General features: G+C 39.8%; 3 protein-coding genes across 3 annotated transcripts; all 3 read left to right on the forward strand.

Annotated features, from left to right (window-relative positions):
• The first annotated feature begins 1,675 nt into the window (after positions 1–1,675).
• Positions 1,676–4,373, forward strand: LOC128363428 (protocadherin beta-16-like). Its single transcript, XM_053324430.1, has 2 exons — positions 1,676–4,062; positions 4,322–4,373. Exons 1-2 carry the CDS (start codon positions 1,676–1,678, stop codon positions 4,371–4,373), a joined length of 2,439 nt encoding a protein of 812 aa, XP_053180405.1.
• A 3,978-nt stretch (positions 4,374–8,351) lies between these two features.
• Positions 8,352–15,420, forward strand: LOC128363429 (protocadherin-like protein). Its single transcript, XM_053324431.1, has 2 exons — positions 8,352–10,724; positions 12,988–15,420. The coding sequence occupies exons 1-2, from the start codon at positions 8,352–8,354 to the stop codon at positions 15,418–15,420; spliced, it is 4,806 nt and encodes a 1,601-aa protein (XP_053180406.1).
• A 4,508-nt stretch (positions 15,421–19,928) lies between these two features.
• On the forward strand, positions 19,929–22,331 carry LOC128363430 (protocadherin gamma-A10-like). The gene has a single exon (XM_053324432.1). The coding sequence runs from the start codon at positions 19,929–19,931 to the stop codon at positions 22,329–22,331; it is 2,403 nt and encodes an 800-aa protein (XP_053180407.1).
• The last annotated feature ends 262 nt before the right edge of the window (positions 22,332–22,593 follow it).

Raw genomic sequence — 22,593 nt, forward strand, 5'->3', positions numbered from 1 at the left:
AACATGCATGCTGAATTAGCCTTTCTTTTTTTGAGCCTTGTCGTGTTTGAATACTGTCTAATCTGATTGATCCTTAAGAAAGAAGTCAATGTAAAAAAAAGTGCTGTCTTGGTTGTTATTTTAGTTTGTCATTGACTGTTCAATGGATATATCTATCTAAATGTATGTCAGTTGCATTATGACTGTCAAGAAGTTGCGTTCTTGTGATAATACTAATTGTTAGATTGTATAATGTATCTTGATTCTGACGTCTTTTGAAAGGTAATATCTTTTTTTCATCCATGAGAAGGAGGAAATTACTGCAAGGTGCAGACTGGTCCCTTTTCTCTTTTCACTATATGTGTTGTAGTAAGATTACATAACTGTAATCACTATAAATAACTTGAAGTTTGTAGATTGGTAGTGTCACATTGGATGACAGTGGTATACTGGTGGGAGAATACTGTAAAGAGTAGTCGATCCCCTCAGTAGATTTTCAGACTTTTTAGTTTTTGCGTTGAGTTTTCTCATCATTATCTGCAGTACTTTGTAATACATTGAAAATAGTATTTAGTTCAACTTTGACTTAACTTTCTCTGTCAGAATTTCCATCTGTAAACTTGATGCATATTTGATGCTCTTTCCAGAACTTGTGAAATGAAGTGTTTGTCATCACAAGTTAAAGCTAGCGTGTCAGACCAAATAGAGGCAAAAACATCTCCTTTCTATTTGGTAGTTACAAATTGGATTATGTCAGCATTTAAAGAGCCTACAGACAGGGGTTTAGTTCAAACATGGATAGTTTTGGATATAATTCAACAATAGAAGCTCTCAGTCATTACTGTGGCTGCAAGGATACTTCAAAGTAAGCACATATGCAGTAATACTGTATTACTAAAACATCACCATTTGTATGTGTCAGTAGCAGCAAATAAGGCAAACAAATGCTGAGCAAAGCACACACACCAGGGTCCCTCATCTTCTGTTGTACACATCATGGTCATGGTCATTACAGCCTTTCGGTTTTACATACTTTATTTAATCACATAGAGTGAAAATGGACTGGAACCTGGTCTGCTTCTTGATAAAATGTGCCTCTCATAAGATGAAAAACAAAACAAAAGAAATGCCCCCTCTCCAAGAATGATCAGATTGCAACAAAATATTTTGATTGCAGTTGGTATACAGTGACATGTGAAGGACATAATACTACTTTAAGTTATGTATTATTTCAGTGTATGTTGTTTAAGCATGGTGTCTCTTATACAATCTACACATATACAATACTTAATGCTACGGAGCTTGCTTGTATAGTTATTATATAAGATCATGTGTAGTGAAGTTAGGGAGGGGGCGGGGGGCTTGAAAAGTTTGTGTGGTCCTCATTTCGTTTCTTTACAATATTCCTTCTTATGAGCAAACTAATGCACTCTCAATGATACTTAAAGTAAGAACAATGTTCCGCTTTATTTTTTTTTATTAGTGTGATTGTTGAACTTAACTCACGGTGTCGCTATACACCAGTCTACAATGTTTTAATTCCTCTATTCTTTGTAGACGGGTGGTCTTGTCCGCATTTGGACTGGCCTAGTTGTAGGAGCAACCGCGCTAAATTACTGTTAGTTTTGTGTCGTTGAACTGTTTTTGTTGCATCGATTCTCTTCAACGTTTGAGGGGCTCTTAAGAATCCTTAATAATGGGTTCAACATTTATTGTGTTTCGTCCGAGCAGCTTTTATTTCCTCCTCCTTTGGATGCATGGCGCATTTGGAGACATAAGCTATTCTTTTCCAGAGGAGATGAAACGAGGATCAGTGATTGGGAATATAGCCAAGGATCTCGGGCTGGAGACGGGTGCGATATCTAGCAGAAGAGCCCGCATTGACACCGACGGGACTGATGAACGTTACTGTGACATAAACCTGAGAAACGGAGAGTTGATTGTGGCTGACAGGGTTGACAGAGAGGGGCTTTGTGGAGAAAAGGCTTCGTGCATCCTAAAGCATGAGCTCGTGTTGGAGAACCCTCTCGAGCTCCATCGGATCAGTCTGCACATTCAAGATATCAACGATAACTCACCACAATTTAATGACGACTTAATCAATCTAGAAATCCGAGAGTCTACAGACAGGGGAGCTCAATTTGTGATAGAAGAGGCGCACGATGCGGATGTAGGACAAAATTCAGTCCAGCAGTACAGCCTTAAAAAGAACGATAATTTTGTGTTGGTGGTTGATGGAAACAGTATAGAGCTTGTTCTTGATAAAGAGCTAGATCGTGAAAAACAACAGGAGATTAATTTGCTCCTTACAGCTCTGGACGGCGGCTCCCCTCAGAGATCAGGTACAGTAGTCATACACGTCACTGTGCTGGATGCTAATGATAACGCCCCAGTGTTTAGCCAGGCCGTTTATAAAGCCAATCTGCCTGAAAACTCTCCCTTAGACACTGTTGTGGTCACAGTGAGCGCAACTGATGCAGACGAGGGGGTGAATGGAGATGTGAGTTATGATTTTGGACATGTTTCAGATGATGTGAAGAAGATATTCAGTATTGATCGTAAAGTAGGTGAAATACGAGTAATCGGCAACATTGACTATGAAGCTACCACAACATTTGAAATACGCGTTAAAGCAAAAGATGGATTAGGACTATCATCATACGCCAAGGTGATAATTTCTATTACTGATGTTAATGACAATGCCCCTGTAGTTAATTTAAAATCACTGACGAATCCTGTACCTGAAGACACCCCTCCTGGAACAGAGGTGGGCATCATTAACGTGCAGGACAGAGACTCTGAGCGCAACCGACAGGTCCGCTGCTCCATTCAGCAAAATGTCCCATTTAAATTAGTCCCTTCTATTAAAAACTACTATTCTCTCGTGACTACAGGACAACTAGACCGTGAACTAGTGTCTGATTACAACATTACAATCACTGCCACTGACGAGGGCTCTCCACCTCTGTCTTCCTCTAAAACTGTTCAGTTATCTGTAGCAGACATCAACGACAACCCACCTGTGTTTGAGGAACAGTCGTACAGCGCATATGTGACTGAAAATAACAAACCTGGCTCCACTTTATGTTCCGTTACTGCTCGAGACCCCGACTGGAGACAAAACGGTACAGTGATTTATTCTCTGTTACCTGGTGAGGTGAACGGAGCCCCGGTGTCCTCCTATGTATCTGTTAACGGAGACACGGGGGTGATCCACGCTGTGAGGTCGTTTGATTATGAACAGTTCAGGAGTTTTAAAGTCCACGTGATGGCCAGAGACAACGGTTCTCCTCCGCTGAGCAGCAACGTGACCGTGAGTGTGTTCATATCGGATGTGAATGACAACTCTCCTCAGATACTGTACCCCGCCGCGGAGGGCAACTCCTTCATGACCGAGCTGGTTCCCAAAGCTGCACATGGAGGCTCTCTGGTGTCCAAAGTGATAGCGGTGGACGCAGACTCCGGACAGAACGCCTGGCTGTCCTATCATATAGTCAAATCCACTGATCCGGGTCTTTTTAGTATTGGTGTCCACAGCGGAGAGATCAGGACACAGCGGGACATTTCTGAATCTGACAGCATGAAACAGAACCTTATTGTGTCAGTGAAAGATAACGGACAGCCCTCTCTCTCTGCCACCTGTTCCATGTATTTACTTATTTCTGATAACTTGGCTGAGGTCCCAGAACTGAAGGATATTTCTTACGATGAGAAGAATTCCAAACTGACCTCTTATCTGATCATTGCGCTGGTGTCTGTATCCACCTTTTTTCTGACCTTTATCATCATCATCCTAGGTGTGAGGTTTTGTCGCAGGAGAAAGCCCAGACTGTTGTTTGATGGAGCAGTTGCCATCCCCAGTGCTTATCTCCCTCCTAATTACGCAGATGTTGACCCCACAGGAACTTTACGCAGCACTTATAATTATGACGCCTACTTGACAACAGGTTCTAGAACCAGTGACTTTAAGTTCGTTTCATCTTACAATGACAACACTCTGCCTGCTGACCAGACTCTGAGGAAAAGTCCATCAGACTTTGCTGATGTGTTTGGAGATAGTAATGGTTCACCTGAGGTAGGCACATGCGTCATTAAAAAGTTTGTCACATAACGTATTTCATAGATCATTATGCATTCATTCTGATTTTGAACACACACACACACACACACACACACACACACACACACACACACACACACACACACACACACACACACACACACACAGATTTGACATGGCTTTTTTATGCTTCCAAAAAATATGGAATGTTACATATGAATTCACTGCAGACATTAACAGGGCATTCTTGAACATTACTGACTTCTGATATGAAGTTGGGACTGATCATTCATTGTGGCTCTTGTTGCTGTTGTTTGGCTTGTATAAAGTATGACACAGTGACATTTATTTTTTATTAAGGCGTCTATACAAGATTATTGTTAATAGTGATTGGTTCTCATTTCCTATTAAATAAACATTACAGATCATGTGATGATCTGAAGACAAATTAATCACCTGCAGACTTTGCTGATGTGTTTGGAGATAGTAATGGTTCACCTGAGGTAGGCACATGCGTCATATAAAATGTTTGTCAAAAAACGTCTTTCATAGTTCATTATTCATTCATTCTGATTTGAACACACACACTCTCTCTCTCTCTCTCTCTCTCTCTCTCTCTCTCTCTCTCTCTCTCTCTCTCTCTCTCTCTCTCTCTCTCTCTCTCTCTCTCTCTTCCTCTCTCTCCCTCTCTCTCTCTCTCACACACACACACACACATACACACACACACACACACACACACACACACACACACACACACACACACACATACACATTTTTGTATATGATGGCACTGCATGTGCTGCATTCAGACACATAATCATTTGAAAGTATACTTAAAAGTGTAACATTAAGGTTATCAGTTAAGGCTTTTTGTAAATTTAGTTTTAGATTTAGTTACACGAAGCTTAATTGTTTTAGCCTTCTTACATATGAATATAATCCTGACTTATTGAATTAGTCACCAAGATTTCATGGTTGTTGTCTAACTCCGATTCTTTTTTCATTTTAATTTGTGATATTTGCAATTTTCTTTGTTAACTTGCGGTAGTCTACCATCACTAAAAACTTGTGCAGGAGTCAGGCGTCTTGCTGGGGCTCCTAATTATTGATGTTTGGTCAGCAGTAAGCAAATTTATAGTTTGACATAGAGAGGATTCTTTTTAAGAATATAGTTCTTGTACTTTCATCATAAGCATGGTCTTTTATTGTTCACTACTTTACTAGCATATACATGTAGTGCACCAAAGACATGATCAAGTTTTTGAGGACAAAATGACCATCCTAACATTGATCAGCTGGAGCATACAGGGTGCAAGGTGGTTTTATGACTTTCAGCATATTCATTGTGTGTGTATTAATGTTACATTTTATCATTCACTGTTATTGCTGAAGCACATCTCCTGCACAGTTAGAAAGAAAATGTCTGTCACCGTATATGCACATTTGCTAGTTTATTTCTTATACTTTTCTAAACATAACACAATTTAAATGTCCTGCTGTAAATCCTTTACTTGTGAATTCTATAATTTTCAGCCTTTGTTGAAACTGTTTTCAAGAGTTGTTAATTCAACTTCATGGTCATTTTGACACATTGTAGTTTGTGGAGCTTTTGAATTGTATTAATTTACTTTTAATCGGAGTTGCTTGTAATATTTAGACTACCATCATTGCAAACAAATCCTGGTAGGCATCAAGTTTACACTTAAACTAATGGAAATTAGGTTGTTATAGTATCAATGATAATGTTATCCACTAAATACCTTATGAGCTGGATGAACATAAACTTAAGTAGACATGCTACTGTGTCCAATGGTGGTGCCTGAAGTGGACGGCATCATTTGAGACATGTAGGTATTTACGTTTTAATCCAGTCCATTACCTTTTCTTAACAGTTGTGTTTATTGGGGCTTTGCTCAAGCTTTTTTATGGTTGATTGCTGTCTGGTCCAACCACTGTGATTGTAAATTACAGTTAACATAAATGTAGACATGTCAAAAATATTAGTGTTGGATTTTAATTCTGTCACTTTTGAATTCAATTTATGTCCATGGAGATATTTGGAGTGATATTTTTAAATTCAGTGATATGATCTGAATTAAACCCATTGTGTTGACAAATTACATGTATTTTATCTAGTCTTTTCATTGTGTTTTTACTTTGAGGGTCCAAGTTTGGTCTTTTGCTGTCTGCCAATAATGTTTTCTTCTCAGGTAGCACAGTTGATACAAGATTAGTCAACTTGCTTTTGAGTGTTCACCAAAATACAGGTTAGGTTTTAAATAGGTAGAGAAACATAGCGCTGATCCTAAGAAGGTTATTTTGTTTCCAGGTAAGCTCAGTGATTTTTCTAGTGCAATCATGTTTGGGCCAGCTGTGCTTTGTTTGTTTTCATCTGTGGATTGAGAAGGTTTTTATGTATTTGGCCTTAACTACATGTGTCTAGGTTATGCTTCCAGTCCAAGTTTTAGATCAGATGCATTTCCTGTTATTTTTGTTGATACTCTTTGACAGACTGTATCCTGAATCTTTGTTCTGTGATACTGAGAATGAGTCTGTTTTTCTTTTTCTCTTTTTAGAGGAGAGAAGAGGCTAGTTTGATCCATATTTAACAGCTAGTCACACTAGCGTTTGTGAATTTGTTGTAGTTATATGATTTTGTCATTGTGTATTTGACAATGGTTGTCTTTAATGGTTGTGGTCTTTCCTTTTAAGAAACACATCACAGTATCATTTGTGTCTTGTACAAAATGAGATTCTCACACTGTTCCTGCATTCAAGACACTTATTTTTTTTAGTACATCAAATTTACATTTCAGCCCCTGCAGACACCTTTTAGATTTATTCTGTTTCTTAAATGCAAAGTCAGTGTGACGTGATCTACTTTTTTGCAGGATTGCTCTTTCTTGAGATGTTGAGGTTTGATGCTCTTGCATAATAAATATACAAGTTGAAGTATTTCATGTAATCTGAATGAAATATAAAAAATATGACTCAGAACAAGTGGAGACCCAAGCTAAGACTTATCTTAACCTATGAGTCTTTTTGCAGACTTGGTTATATTAGCAGAAGTAGAAATAACAAACATACGTTCAGTTTGCAATGAAAGACTGAGAAAGTACAAACAAAACCACCACAGAATTGAACAAATTGGGGGCAGAAAGTCATCATTTAAATAAAGGAGATATAATTACAGATATATTTCAAAACTTAAACCAAATAGATTACTTGCTTGTTGATATAGTTTGGTGAACATGAGGTGCAATAATGATCACTGTAATCACTGTATGAGGAATAAGGCTTTCTGTATAGAACCAAGACAGGATAACAAAACATCAGGTAAAGTACACATCTGTCATAAATTTGTCACCATGACATTGCAACACACACACACTGCTCATATCACCATGGTACTTTATAATGTAATTATATTTTAGTTTTGGAATAGTGAGGTCATCTAACAATATCCTCATCCAGCACATCCAGGCTTAAACAAAAGGGAAACTTATCTGAGATGCACCTGTTGTATGATCTGCAGAGGACTATAATGTTCCTGATAAACCTGGTGAACTCCACCTACTGTACTGCTCATCATGACTGTAAAATATTTTCCAGATTTGGATTAGTTATTGAATGCTGTTACATAAGAGGAAAATTATAATATTTTAATATAATGCAATCACTGGCTATAGTAGTATTCAATTCTGTATTGTTAACATAGTTTGCTATTTAAGTGTGGAGACTGTGCACACTTGAAGAAAACTTTAACACTATAAAAAGACTCATTGCATAGTGTACACATGTAGTTTTTCTAGTATGGCTATTAAGATACATTAATATGTTGTATTCACTGCCTTCACTGCACCATTTTTAATTTAGTCTTGAACACTGAAGTGGCCCTGATTTTAAAATGTGTTATTTTAAATAAATACATACAGTAAGACATTGTAATGGTTGTATCCTGATTGATTAATTAAATGGAACCTCGTGAATAAGTTGCAAATGTTGGTCATACACCGTAGTTGAAGTATTTCTTCCACATTGAAGAAAGTAATTCGAAGGTTATCAACGATTGTAAAGATTATTATTAATTTCTTTTCAGCAGTGTTTATATTCAACTTCACTCACGGTGGCGCTATACACCAGCCTTTAGATATTTGAATGCCTCTATCCTTCGGTGTGAACGCATGTTCTTATATTCTTGTGTTCAGATAGGGACCCACACCCTGGAATTGCTGTTGCTATTCGTGGTTTCGTGTTGTGCCATAGCCTGTCGTTGTTCGCTTTATATTCGACAGCCTACTTCTTGATAATGGACTCGAAAATGAATTTGTTCCAAGCGCGTTGCTTTTATGTCCTCCTCCTTTGGATGCATGGCGCATTTGGAGACATAAGCTATTCTTTTCCAGAGGAGATGAAACGAGGATCAGTGATTGGGAATATAGCCAAGGATCTCGGGCTGGAGACGGGTGCGATATCTAGCAGAAGAGCCCGCATTGACACCGACGGGAGTGATGAACGTTACTGTGACCTGAGAAACGGAGAGTTGATTGTGGCTGACAGGATTGACAGAGAGGGGCTTTGTGGAGAAAAGGCTTCGTGCGTCCTAAAATATGAGCTGGTGTTGGAGAATCCTCTCGAGCTCCATCGGATCAGTCTGCACATTCAAGATATCAACGATAACTCGCCACAATTTAACGAAGAACTGATAAATATTGAAATCCAAGAGTCTACATACAGGGGAGCTCGTTATGCGATAGAAGAAGCACACGATGCGGATGTTGGACAAAATTCAGTCCAGCAATACAGCCTTAAAAATAATGATAATTTTGTGTTGGTGGTTGATGGAAACAGTATAGAGCTTGTTCTTGATAAAGAGCTTGATCGTGAAAAACAACAGGAGATTAATTTGCTCCTTACAGCTCTAGATGGTGGCTCCCCTCAGAGATCAGGTACAGTAGTCATACACGTCACTGTGCTGGATGCTAATGATAACGCCCCAGTGTTTAGCCAGGCCGTTTATAAAGCCAGTCTGCCTGAAAACTCTCCCTTAGACACTGTTGTGGTCACAGTGAGCGCAACTGATGCAGACGAGGGGGTGAATGGAGATGTGAGTTATGACTTTGGACATGTTTCAGATGATGTGAAGAAGATATTCAGTATTGATCGTAAAGTAGGTGAAATAAGAGTAATCGGCAACATTGACTATGAAGCTACCACAACATTTGAAATACGCGTTAAAGCAAAAGATGGATTAGGACAATCATCATACGCCAAGGTGATCATCTCTATTACTGATGTTAATGACAATGCCCCTGTAGTTAATTTAAAATCACTGACGAATCCTGTACCAGAAGACACCCCTCCTGGTACAGAGGTGGGCATCATTAATGTGCAGGACAGAGACTCTGAGAATAACAAACAGGTCCGCTGCTCCATTCAGCAAGGCGCTCCTTTTAAGTTAGTCCCTTCTATTAAAAACTATTATTCTCTGGTGACTACAGGACAACTGGACCGTGAACTAGTGTCTGATTACAACATTACGATCACTGCCACTGACGAGGGCTCTCCACCTCTGTCCTCCTCCAAAAGTGTTCAGTTATCTGTAGCAGACATCAACGACAACCCACCTGTGTTTGAGGAACAGTCGTACAGCGCATATGTGACTGAAAATAACAAACCTGGCTCCACTTTATGTTCTGTTACTGCTCGAGACCCCGACTGGAGACAAAACGGTACAGTGATTTATTCTCTGTTAGCTGGTGAGGTGAACGGAGCCCCGGTGTCCTCCTATGTGTCTGTTAACGGAGACACGGGGGTGATCCACGCTGTGAGGTCGTTTGATTATGAACAGTTCAGGAGTTTTAAAGTCCACGTGATGGCCAGAGACAACGGTTCTCCTCCGCTGAGCAGCAACGTGACCGTCAGTGTGTTCATAACGGATGTGAATGATAACTCTCCTCAGATACTGTACCCCTCTGCTGAGGGCAAGTCGTTCATGACCGAGCTGGTCCCCAAAGCTGCACACGGAGGATCTCTGGTGTCCAAAGTGATAGCAGTGGACGCGGACTCCGGACAGAACGCCTGGCTGTCCTATCATATAGTGAAATCCACTGATCCGGGACTTTTCACTATTGGCCTTCACAGCGGAGAGATCAGGACACAGCGGGACATTTCTGAATCTGACAGCATGAAACAGAACCTTATTGTGTCAGTGAAAGATAACGGACAGCCCTCTCTCTCTGTCACCTGTTCAGTGTATTTACTTATTTCTGATAACTTGGCTGAGGTCCCAGAACTGAAGGATATTTCTTACGATGAGAAGAATTCCAAACTGACCTCTTATCTGATCATCGCGCTGGTGTCTGTGTCCACTTTTTTTCTGACCTTCATCATCATCATCCTGGGTGTGAGGTTTTGTCGCAGAAGAAAGCCCAGACTGTTGTTTGATGGAGCAGTTGCCATCCCCAGCGCTTATCTCCCTCCTAATTACGCAGATGTTGACCCCACAGGAACTTTACGCAGCACTTATAATTATGACGCCTACTTGACAACAGGTTCTAGAACCAGTGACTTTAAGTTCGTTTCATCTTACAATGACAACACTCTGCCTGCTGACCAGACTCTGAGGAAAAGTCCATCAGACTTTGCAGATGTGTTTGGAGATAGTAATGGTTCACCTGAGGTAGGCACATGCATCATATAATCTGTTATATGGGAAAATTGTGTCCAACAAGTCATTCTTCAGTATTTGTTTTTGAGGACTCACGCACACACAGGCACACACAGGCACAGACACACACACACAGTCAGTCTAAGCTGTGTCTGTGTATAGTTGTTCATGAGTGCTGTATGTGGTGTCCACTGCTTTCAGCCACTGCTTTGTGTGACTGTTGCAGCTTGTACCCCTGTCCTTGGTGCTGAACAGTGATTTTGGGCCTATTTACTCCTGTCATGTATTCATTTGTAACTTTATTTTTCTTTTGCTTTGTGTTAATTTGTTTGAATTGGTTATTTGAAAACACTTTCTTACACATTCAAGATTTTTTAATTTTTTATTGTGTTTTCACTTTCATAAGTTGTTTAAATCTTTTTCTATACCCCCCAGATTTGACAGGTCCAGAGGAGATATTATGTTTAAAGTCATATTTACTAGCTAGACGACAATATTTAATTGTTTATTGTAAAAATGAAAAATGGTTGTATACTTTAAGTGATAATGGAGTCATATTAGACATGTAATTAAGTGAAATATTACTGTGCATTTATCAAGCAATTAACCTGCGTTATCCCCGCTAAATTAACAAGTCCATTGATAGAAACTATGTAGGGTATACTCAAAAACAAGAACAGAATGTTATATTTTTCTGTGAAGAAGTACAACACTGACCTTTTTTTAATATGTTCATAAAATCTTTGAGAGCCCTCACACTCTGGATATTGTGGTCCTCTTGCCATTAAGACATTGTCAAGCTTCTGGGTTCCTTTTTGTGTAGTAGTTGTGAATGGTGAATGCTATATACCCTCAGAGCACCGTCTTCTTCATAATGCGATAGTCCACTTTTTAGTTCTGCATGTTCACTGGTCCTTACACTTTGGGTATAAATGGTATGCAACAGCTTAAGGTATTTTATTTTGCATTTTAATTTTATTGTTTGACATTTTACTCACAAGTGATCATATTGAACATGTTGATGAATTATGAAGTTTTTTAAAGCATATATATTGTTGGAATATTTTATCTACAGTATATACACTTAGATTTATGTATGGTAATGTGGGGATATAAAGCATGTGTTCAGGTTTTTTCCATTTATTTGTCAGAGACCGTGTACAATAAATAAATACATAAATAATCACATACAAATAGAAGAGATGAATAGAACCAGATTCTGTATCATCTGGGCAGGCAAAGACTAATACAACAGATGCAATTAGATACTACATTTAACCATAGGTCTAAGCATACATTTAAACTTCAAAAATCTGTTTGTGTCTTGGTTGGGTTGTTTGGTGTGGCACCTACCAGAGGAGAAAAGTTGGGATGGGTCTGCAATGATTTTCCCTGCCTGTTTCCTGACTCCAGAGGTGTTTAAATCCTGTTAGGGGCAGAGTGACATCAATTATATTTTCTGAACATGGAAATGTAAATGTAAAATCTATTAAGCACTATAAACTTAACCATAAAGTAGTACTTTGTAAAAAATGTATATAGGATTTTATGACATTAGGCTTTACCTTTACTGTCTCGATCCTCTGTTGCTTGAAACACAAATCTAATTCATCCAACCTGATTTTTGCCTAGTGTTTGTTATCTTGGTGTTGCAAGATAATGTTTAATATTTCAAGTTCAAACATTTTATTGCACATTTCATTGCGTTGTAATTATCCTTTCAGTCTCTCAGTGGCGCTCTTTTATAATGTCTGACTCATGGATGCTCTGTAGTCTCACCCTATCTGTGTCAGTGAAACTGGAGCATTGGGTTAGAGCCAACGGCTGAGTATGCATGTGTGTTTATGTGTGTGAGGGAGAAAAGGAGAGAGAGCGAGAGAGAGCGAGAGAGAGCGAGAGAGAGCGAGAGAGAGAGAGAGAGAGAGAGAGAGAGAGAGAGAGAGAGAGAGAGAGAGAGAGAGAGAGAGAGAGAGAGAGAGAGAGAGAGAGAGAGAGAGAGAGAGAGAGAGAGAGAGAGAGTGTGACTGTGTAGCAGAGGCACACAGAGAGTGAGAGAGGGAGATGGGAGGTTGCAACCGGAGCGAGAGAGAGAGAGAGAGAGAGAGAGAGAAATGGGGATAGAGAGAGGAATCCAAGCCGACAGCTTTCCTATTAGAGCATGATTAACGCAGCTACAGAGGCAGGGAACTGTTGGATTACAGCACTTTCAGTTCGATATTTGGATGCATAAATGAAGGATTTAGATATGATTTCGATAGCACATCTCTGTCTGAAGGCATGTTTAGTAATGGAAGCGCGAATAAACTTAAAACGGTGGCTGCATTTTTTGTTGTTTAGCCTGTTTTTTGGCATTTCGTTTGGAGAGGTCCGTTACGACCTTCCAGAGGAGATGCAGCGGGGGTCGGTTATTGGAAATGTTGCGCGGGATCTGGGGCTGCAAGTAAGGGAGCTTAATTCTCGTCGTGCCCGTGTTGTTGCAGAAGGAACCAGCCAGCTGTGTGAACTGGATACTGTGTCGGGCAATCTTTTGATCAGCCAACGAATAGACCGAGAGGAGCTCTGCACGCAAGCCAGTGTCTGCATCATACAGCATCAGCTCTTACTTGAAGATCCCCTTCAAGCATACAGCCTGGTTTTAGATATTGAAGACATAAATGACAACAGCCCAGTGTTCGCTGTGAAGGAGATACAATTAGATTTAGTCGAATCCACAGTCCTGGGCAGGCGCTTTCCGTTGGAGAGCGCGCACGACCCCGATCTGGGCATGAACTCTGTCCGTGAATATAAACTGAGCCCAAATGATCATTTTGCGCTGGAAATGAGTACCCAAATAAACGGCAATGCTTATCCAGAATTGGTTCTTAAAAAGCCCCTGGACCGGGAGGCACAAACCGAACATGTACTGAAAATCATTGGAATCGATGGGGGAAATCCAGTCAGATCAGGAACTGCCTCTATACACATCCGTGTTTTGGACGCCAATGATAATGTCCCAGTTTTTAGCCAGCGAGTTTACAAATCCTCTGTGCCAGAGAACTCTGCTATAGGGACAGTGATAGCAACGCTAAATGCCACAGACTTAGATGAAGGTGTTTATGGAGAGGTAACATACTCTTTCACTCACCTGTCAGACAAAATGGGAGGAGTTGTTGAAATGAACCCTGTAAGCGGAGAAGTTCGGGTGGTAGGTGTCATAGACTATGAAGAGGCCAGTACACACGAGCTGGATGTCCAAGCTAAAGATGGCGGTGGTCAGACCTCTCACTGTAAACTTATAATTGACGTTATTGACGTAAATGACAATAAACCAGTCATAGAAATAAAGTCAGCATCTGCTAACGTGGCTGAAGACTGTAGACCAGGAACTATGGTTGCACTGATTAATATTTATGACTTGGACACTGGAAGTAGTGGGCGCGTCACGTGTACAATTTCAGACCATGTTCCATTTAAAATTGTATCAGAGGTCAAGAACTATTACATGCTAGTGACTGATGAAGTACTAGACAGAGAGCTTCAACCAGAGTATAACATCACAGTTACTGCCACTGATGCAGGCTCTCCCTTACTCTCCAGTGTCAAAGTTTTAACAATCTTGGTCAGTGATATAAATGACAACACCCCGACTTTTACGCAGAGCGAGTACAATGCCAACATTTTGGAAAACCAACCCGTTGGCACGTTTGTGGTGAAAGTGAAAGCTGAGGACATTGATGACGCATCTAATGCTAAACTACTGTACCAAATAGACACAAACTCAGAAGTGTCCTCTTTTCTTACCATCAACTCAGAAACAGGAGAGCTCTTCACATCACGGCTCTTCGATTACGAACAATCAGTCCACTTCCAAATCAAGGTGACTGCTCGAGACGGAGGGGGTCCTCCACTCTCCACTACCTGCACTGTAAACGTTTTCATTAAGGACCAAAATGACAATGCACCTGTCGTCTTATATCCTGTCCAAACCACCGGGTTCATTGCTGAGGATATGGTGCCACTTGAAGCGCCCAGGGGTTACTTGGTTACTAAGGTGGTAGCCGTGGACGCAGACTCTGGCCATAACGCTTGGCTTTCATACAGAATAATCAAAGCAACACGACCTGACCTGTTTATGGTAGGTCTGCATACTGGAGAAATCAGAACTGTGCGAACATTCATGGACGACGATGAACCAAAGCAAACTGTTGTGGTTTTAGTAACGGATAACGGGCCCGAAACTCTCTCTGCTTCTGCCACAGTCAGCATAGTAATTGGCGATGGACTGCCAATCTTACACGAACTCTTTGAGTTTGCAGATGAATCACGGGACAACGATAACTTAACACTATACTTGATTGTTGCTTTGTTAACTGTTTCTTGTCTTTTCATCCTTTTAATAAGCGCAGTGTTTTATTTCAAGCTGTGTCGTCGTAGTTATGTTTACCGTTCAACCATTGATAGTCTCCCCGTTTTCCCCACGACATACTGCCCCTCTAGTTTCACAGATTTAAGCCGCTGTGGGACCTTGCTAAAAGATGAGCGGTATGATTCCTTTTTGACCACTGGGTCGTGGAGGGGCGATTTTCGTTTCGGCACCAACACAGACACTGACACATTGAAGAAAAGGAGTGCAGCCTACCAAAAAAATACTCTAAGGCGCCCCAGTACAGACAGATCTACTCTGAAAGTGAGGGCAGGTGCACCACATCCTTGTTATGTGGTCACATGAGAGTCAAGTCACAGCATATTGTGTTGAAGAAATACTCCTTGTGCAGTGAATTTAGTTTGGACCTTCTGGTTGTCACATATATTGTAATTGCATTCATTGTTTTAATAAGGTTGTATAGAAAATGTATATCTTGCAGTTAGCTATATTTAAAATGTGAACATGTGACCAGCATTTGTGCATGACTATGTTGTCAATGCATTAATATGTGTAATTTTACTTGGAGTTTTGCATATTATCTCAACCTCACCCCCAAAGACCTAACCTTCAACATAAACAGCAATATTATCCTTGTAGAAAGTCTCATGGTGGCATAAATAATGTCATTGTACTGGCTCTGTTTTGTTAGCAGATTGCAGCAGATAGTTTACTTGTGGTTACTTTGGTCAGGCTTGTTTTGTTTGCCTGTCTCTTCAGCAGTAGTTAGTAGGTCTGTCCCTCTCTCTGCCAGTGTATCTGTGTCCTTTTAAGAATGACCTTTTTTCTGATGTTTTATCTACAAATATGTGTACTCTGTTACTTTAGTATGATGCCAAATATGAGTTCCCATACTGTTATTTATTGTCTATTCTTGACTTGAAATACAATGAAGTTTTGATAACTGTTATGTTTTAATCAAAAATATAATGAGATAATGAAAGCTTTTCACTAGGTGTCATGAATTTAAACAGTATGTAAACAGACTGTATTTGATTACAAATAAACTTGAAGAAAAAAAGTTTGACTTCTCTAATGGCTTAATGAAGCTTTTGCACAGAACCTGTAAAGGACACAGGTGTAAGACATTTAAAAACATAAAATAAAACATGATTAATGCCATTGTTAATGCATCATCTAAAGATAAAAACAACAAATTGATCACATCATTATCTATCTTGGCATGTCAGCATAAATCCGTTCATAGCAGAGAAAATGCTTTAAACTTTTTCACTAGCTACTTTTTAAGGTGCTTTGTATTTTAAAAAGACGGTAGTGATACCCTACACACTGTAAGCACTGCATTAGTTGAAACATCAAAGGTTTCTGTCGTAGACCCTTGAGTAAAGTTACGCATCTATAGCTGATGTATCTTCAACTTTGTTTTTTGAAATTTAGTAGTGTTCACTGCCTTCTTTTGCATGACTTCATTTTCCTATGCAATTATTTCAGGTGTGCATTAGACAGTTTATTTTACTTTAAAGCTGTGATACAGTCTATTCAAAAATAAAATCATCCAAGTTTGTACTTATATTAGGCAGATTTTATTCCCAAAGCTCCCTTTCTTCCATTTCTCTTTCCTATCTTCTTTTCCTTCCTTCCTTCCTTCCTTCCTTCCTTCCTTCCTTCCTTCCTTCCTTCCTTCTTTCCTTCCTTCCTTCCATTCGTATGTCCTTCCTTCTTTCCATCTGTCCTTCCTCCCTTTCTTCCTCCCTTCCTTTCTTCCATCTTTCCTTCCTGTCTTCTTTTCCTTCCTTCCTCCCTTCCTTCCCTCTGTCCTTCCTGTCTTCTTTTCCTTCCTTCCTTCCTTCCTTCCTTCCTTCCTTCCTTCCTTCCTTCCTTCCTTCCTTCCTTCCCTCTTTTTAAAGGTACGGCCCACATGAGATCAAATCGGGCTGTATGTGCCCCTTGAATGAAAGAGAGTTTGACACCCCTGCTCTAGACTCTCTGTCTTCTGATCCTTCAAACATGGACGATGCAATATTTGCATGTACTTACACTTCAAACATGCGAAAGGCTTTCAAAACTTGTAAGCAGTTCCACTTTTCACAGTTTATTTTCCACAATTTGAAATATTCTGTCTGAATGATAGATAACAGCAATATTCCAAATTGATTTATTCTATTGTACCATGTGAAAGATGTTGCATAGCAGTCTGTAGACATAAGCATCAGACAACAATAGATTTCTGTTTTCGTATTTAACAGGTGAATATCTGTGCTGATGAAAGGATTATTCTTTTTTAAATGTTCAGCTTTTTCAGTGATGTATCTTTCTTTCTCACTTACTTACTTACTTATCTCAGTGGTTAGAGCCTTACACCTCAGTTACATGATGTTTTGTATGTGTGTTTCTGTGTCACTGTGTGTATTCTTGTCTTCTACGAAATATGTCATAGTAGTGAAGCAGAGAGGTTATGTCATCAAAAGAGTCCCTATGTGAATTCATGTGTCTTCTTGATGTAGCTGCAGGCCCATTTGTGCTCCTAATTCCAGCTATGGTAGGAGGAAAAATTATCTGGGTCACAAAAACACACAGTATGAAGCAGTGTGGTCGACAGTACTGCAGAATGCTTAAAAAGTGTGTCGATTTAACAGCATGACTGATTTTAATTAACAGAAGCATCAGAGTTTTCTGTGTTTTTGCATACCGTGGATGGATATGTTCTGTTTTCAAGACGCATATTATGCAGAGTCGGGGATAAAATGTTGGGGAAAACGCTGAGACATTATCTATGTAAATGTAGGCATGGGCATTTTTAGAAACACCTTTAAGCTGCACTTAAAGACACATACACAAAGTAACTTTTGCTGGGTAACAGTGTGTAGACATTGATTACGTTTTCTTGTCAGTTTCTCAAATTTGAAACCATACTATCACCCAAGTAGCTGGTTCTTGCATAGCATTGTACTTTGATTGCAATGTAATGAACTTATTGAATGTGATTTCACATGAGTTGCTATGTCATTCTTATGACAGTGAAAATGAATGACATCGCATGACAAAGGATGATAAGTTACGCTGGTTAAAGAATAAGGGAAACATACAAACATGAAAATGAATTGCTTGACATAATTTGACTCTGTCATTCTTTTTACAGCCACTGAAATGTTACCACAGCACTTTGTCCATGTTTATTTCAGATAGAGTATTAAGTCAGTGTATGATGTTATTTTCACAGTTCCACCATGGACATTAATGTAATGTGACAATATCTGATCGATGTTATCATCAATTACTGTTCTATCATCAGGATTCACACTAAATGTTTTCTTTTTGTCCTTTCTTTTCTCGGTGCACTCCTTGAATGAAACTTCCATTTCGGTCTGACAGGTAAGATATTTATCATTGTCATTTCTCACACCGTACACTACATTTTATTACTCTCTTATGCAGCATAGTTGCATCTACACCAAACTCATCCCCCACAGTCAGTATGAAGTGTTGACCCAGAATGTGCTTCTATTGATTCTCTTTCTCTTTTCTTTACTCTCTTTTTCATCATACACAAACTACATTGAAGCCAAATAACAAACCTAACTTTTTGAATGTTTATAAAGCACATATAATCCCAAATACTGCTTTTAAAAGTCATATTGATGTAAGACTGACACTTCAGCTATATCTGTAGTGTAACACAGAGAGCATCTTTGCACTTATTGCTGTGTGCAATATTACCCTAAGCTTGAAAGTATATGAATATTAATAATCCTGGCTGCTGCAGTCATTGCCTGAATAATGCACAATCACGATGTGCAAAATGTTAAGGTTTGCGGCATTATATGCTAATAATGTGTATGAACAGGGAGACGGTGTTAGGCACAGTCCTGCCCTATTAAAATCTGCATTCCTGTCTGTGCAGGCACAATGTAAGAAATATACTGCTGTGAGATTTGTCAGTATACTTTCATGCTTGTGTGTGAGTGTTGCAGTCATTTCACAGGGGATGTAAATTCCACTGCTCAAATGTAGGTCACTGGACTTATTAGTTACGTTGGATCAGGAGAGGAGAGTCTATATCTATCTATCTATCTATCTATCTATCTATCTATCTATCTATCTATCTATTTATCTATTTATCTATCTATCTATCTATCTATCTATCTATCTATCTATCTATCATATGCCTGTCTGTCTATTTATCTGTCTATCGACAGAGTATACAGTTTGACTGTCTCTGTGTGTATATGTCCATGATTGTTTGAATGCACTGTTAAAAAAATATACCATTTCTCTCTTTCATTTGAGTGTTTTTGGGTGTTACATTTAAAAGGACCTGAAAGGAAGCTGTGATTACAGGGGACCACTTCAAAATACAATACTCCCAGTTTTACCTAGTTGTAATCCCAGTCGACTGATATAATAGCCAGTTTACTGAGAAAGCATATTGGTTGATTTAATTCAAGAATTTGATTAATATCCGTTCTGAAAATAGTGGCATTTTAAGAAGACTTTGATTCTTATCTTGATTGTGATTTTGTAGATGCGTAACATCAAAGGTTTTGATTCAGGAGAAAAGACAGATCAGACAGTGGAGCACTGGTCCGCACATACCTGGTGTTATTTTACTTAGTCACTGTTGGTGGAGCTGTTGCCTAAGCAGACTACTTGTATAACATAGGCCTTATTACTGAGACCAAGTCACCACCCCTCTTCGAAAGGAATAGGCGATGGTTTTGTGTATATATCCGCTGAGAGACGCTGATGTAGATAGTGACATTGTTTGGATTCGATAGATGTCTATACAAAATATATGCTGCATATTGTGAGCGAGATACGGTGTCTCTCTGATCATACGGATAACTGGAGCAGATATGGATAAGATGAAGAGCAATGGTACATCATGGGATTGGAGAGTCTCCATTTTTCTTTTCTGCGTTGTTGCTGCGGTCAGCGGACAAATTCGTTATTCTATACCAGAGGAGATGAGGAAAGGGCTGTTTGTCGGAGACGTTGCGAAAGACCTGGGCTTGGATGTTAAAAGGTTGGTTTCTGGTCGGGCTCGACTCGCTATAGATGACGATAACCAATATGTCGCGTTGAACCAGAACAAAGGGCATATCGTTGTCAATGAAAGAATTGACAGAGAAAAATTATGCGCCAAGAAATCTCCGTGTAGCTTTAGTCTAGAAATAGTCCTGGAAGATCCACTCGAATTATTTTCCATTACCATTGAAATACAAGATGTAAATGATCATGCTCCTGCTTTTCCCCAAAAGGAAATTAATTTGGAAATAAGCGAATCGACGCCCACAGGTACTGTATTCTTGCTTGATAGCGCAGTTGATAATGACGTAGGAATAAACTCACTGCAGAGTTACTCTTTAAAAGCGAACGAGCATTTTGTTCTCAAACAACATTCTCGGGCAGATGGGAGTAAATATGCTGAAATGATACTACAGAGTGGTTTGGACCGCGAGAAGCAAAGCGAGCATACCCTCATATTAACAGCTGTGGATGGTGGCGAGCCGCAGAGGTCTGGTACAGTAAGGATACATGTATCTGTTCTGGACGCAAACGACAACGCACCCGTTTTTAAACAGTCCGTATACAAAGTATCAGTGTTGGAAAATGCTTTGCACGGCACAGTTATTGCTAAAGTGAGTGCTATAGATGCGGACCAAGGTTACAATGGTAACGTCACATATTCGTTCACACATCTAGAGGACTCCTCCTGTCCTTTTGAAATCAATCCTTACACGGGAGAAGTTAAACTCACCGGTGACATTGATTACGAGGTATTAGCAAATTACGAAATAAATCTTAAAGCAAAAGATCCTTGGGGTGTGGTGGGCGCCAGCAAATTAATAATCGAGATAGCAGATGTGAATGATAATAGTCCAGTTATCACAATGGCCTCTTATTCGGGTAAAATTTCAGAGGATTCTACTCCTGGCACAGTTGTGGCGTTGATTAGTGTCCAGGATAAAGATTCCGGTAAAAATGGACAGGTTCATTTAAATATAGATGAAAATCTCCCATTCAAAATCAAAACGTCTCTGAGAAACTATTACGCACTGGTCACGGAGCAAAGTCTCGACCGAGAAAAGCATCCCAAGTACAACATCACTCTCACTGCCACAGATGAGGGCTTGCCTGCCTTATCAAGCAGGAAAACGGTCGTTTTAGACGTCACTGATATTAATGACAATGCACCAGCATTTAGCCAGAGCGTTTACACCACTCAGGTGATGGAAAACAATTCACCTGGTGTCGAAATGTTGCAGATCCGCGCTACTGATCCAGATCAGGGTCAGAATGCACGCATATCATATCTTCTTATTGACGACGAGGTTAATGGAAATCCCGTGTCCACATATTTCTCTATTAACACGGAGAGTGGAGTCGTTCAATCTTTGCGTTCACTTGACTATGAGCAAGTCAAAGAGTACAAAATTCAAGTTAAAGCGCAAGATGGAGGCTCGCCGCCATTAAGTAGTAACGCTACAGTTATCGTACATGTCCAGGACCAGAACGACAACCCCCCTCAGGTTCTGTATCCAGTCCAGACCGGTGGCTCTTTAGTGGCTGAAATGGTTCCTCGTTCAGCAGATGTGGGCTATCTGGTCACTAAAGTGGTGGCTGTGGATGTGGACTCTGGACAGAATGCCTGGCTCTCCTATAAACTGCAGAAAGCCACAGACAGGGCGCTGTTTGAAGTGGGCTTACAGAATGGAGAAATAAGAACTATCCGCCAGGTGACTGATAAAGATGCTGTGAAACAAAGACTGACTGTTATAGTGGAGGACAACGGGCAGCCCTCTCGTTCAGCTACAGTCATTGTTAACGTGGCGGTGGCGGACAGCTTCCCTGAAGTGCTGTCAGAGTTCACTGACTTTACACACGACAAGGAGTACAATGATAACCTGACTTTTTACTTAGTGTTGGCTCTGGCTGTAGTTTCCTTCCTCTTCATCACGTGTTTAGTGGTTATTATATCAGTGAAAATCTACAGATGGAGACAGTCTCGCATCCTGTATCACTCCAATCTCCCTGTGATTCCATATTATCCACCACGTTACTCAGACACTTTGGGGACAGGGACTCTCCAACACGTGTACAATTACGAGGTGTGCAGGACGACTGACTCCAGAAAGAGTGACATCAAGTATATGCAACCGATGAGTCAAAGTTTGGTTAGTGTGGATGACGCTGAAACCATGCAGAATGGAGAACAGTCATCAGCTGTATCTCGGATGTCTACTCTGGTAAGTTGATCTGTGAACATAATAATTTGTTGGCAGAAAGTACATTTTCATATGTTTGTATTTTCTGCACTCTGCCTTGTCACTGTCCATGGTGCTGAAGTGCTGAACTGAGACTTTTGTTGTCGAAAGGTTGGACTGACTTTGAAGTGTTCGCATCAACTCGGTTACTACTACAACTACTAGTACTACTACTGATAATAATAATAATTATAATAATAATAATAAATTAAGTCATTACTCGCCAAAAAATATTAAAGGAAATATTAAAGTA

This window comes from Scomber japonicus, chromosome 8 (genome assembly GCF_027409825.1).
Source record: "Scomber japonicus isolate fScoJap1 chromosome 8, fScoJap1.pri, whole genome shotgun sequence".
Classification (NCBI taxonomy): domain Eukaryota; kingdom Metazoa; phylum Chordata; class Actinopteri; order Scombriformes; family Scombridae; genus Scomber; species Scomber japonicus.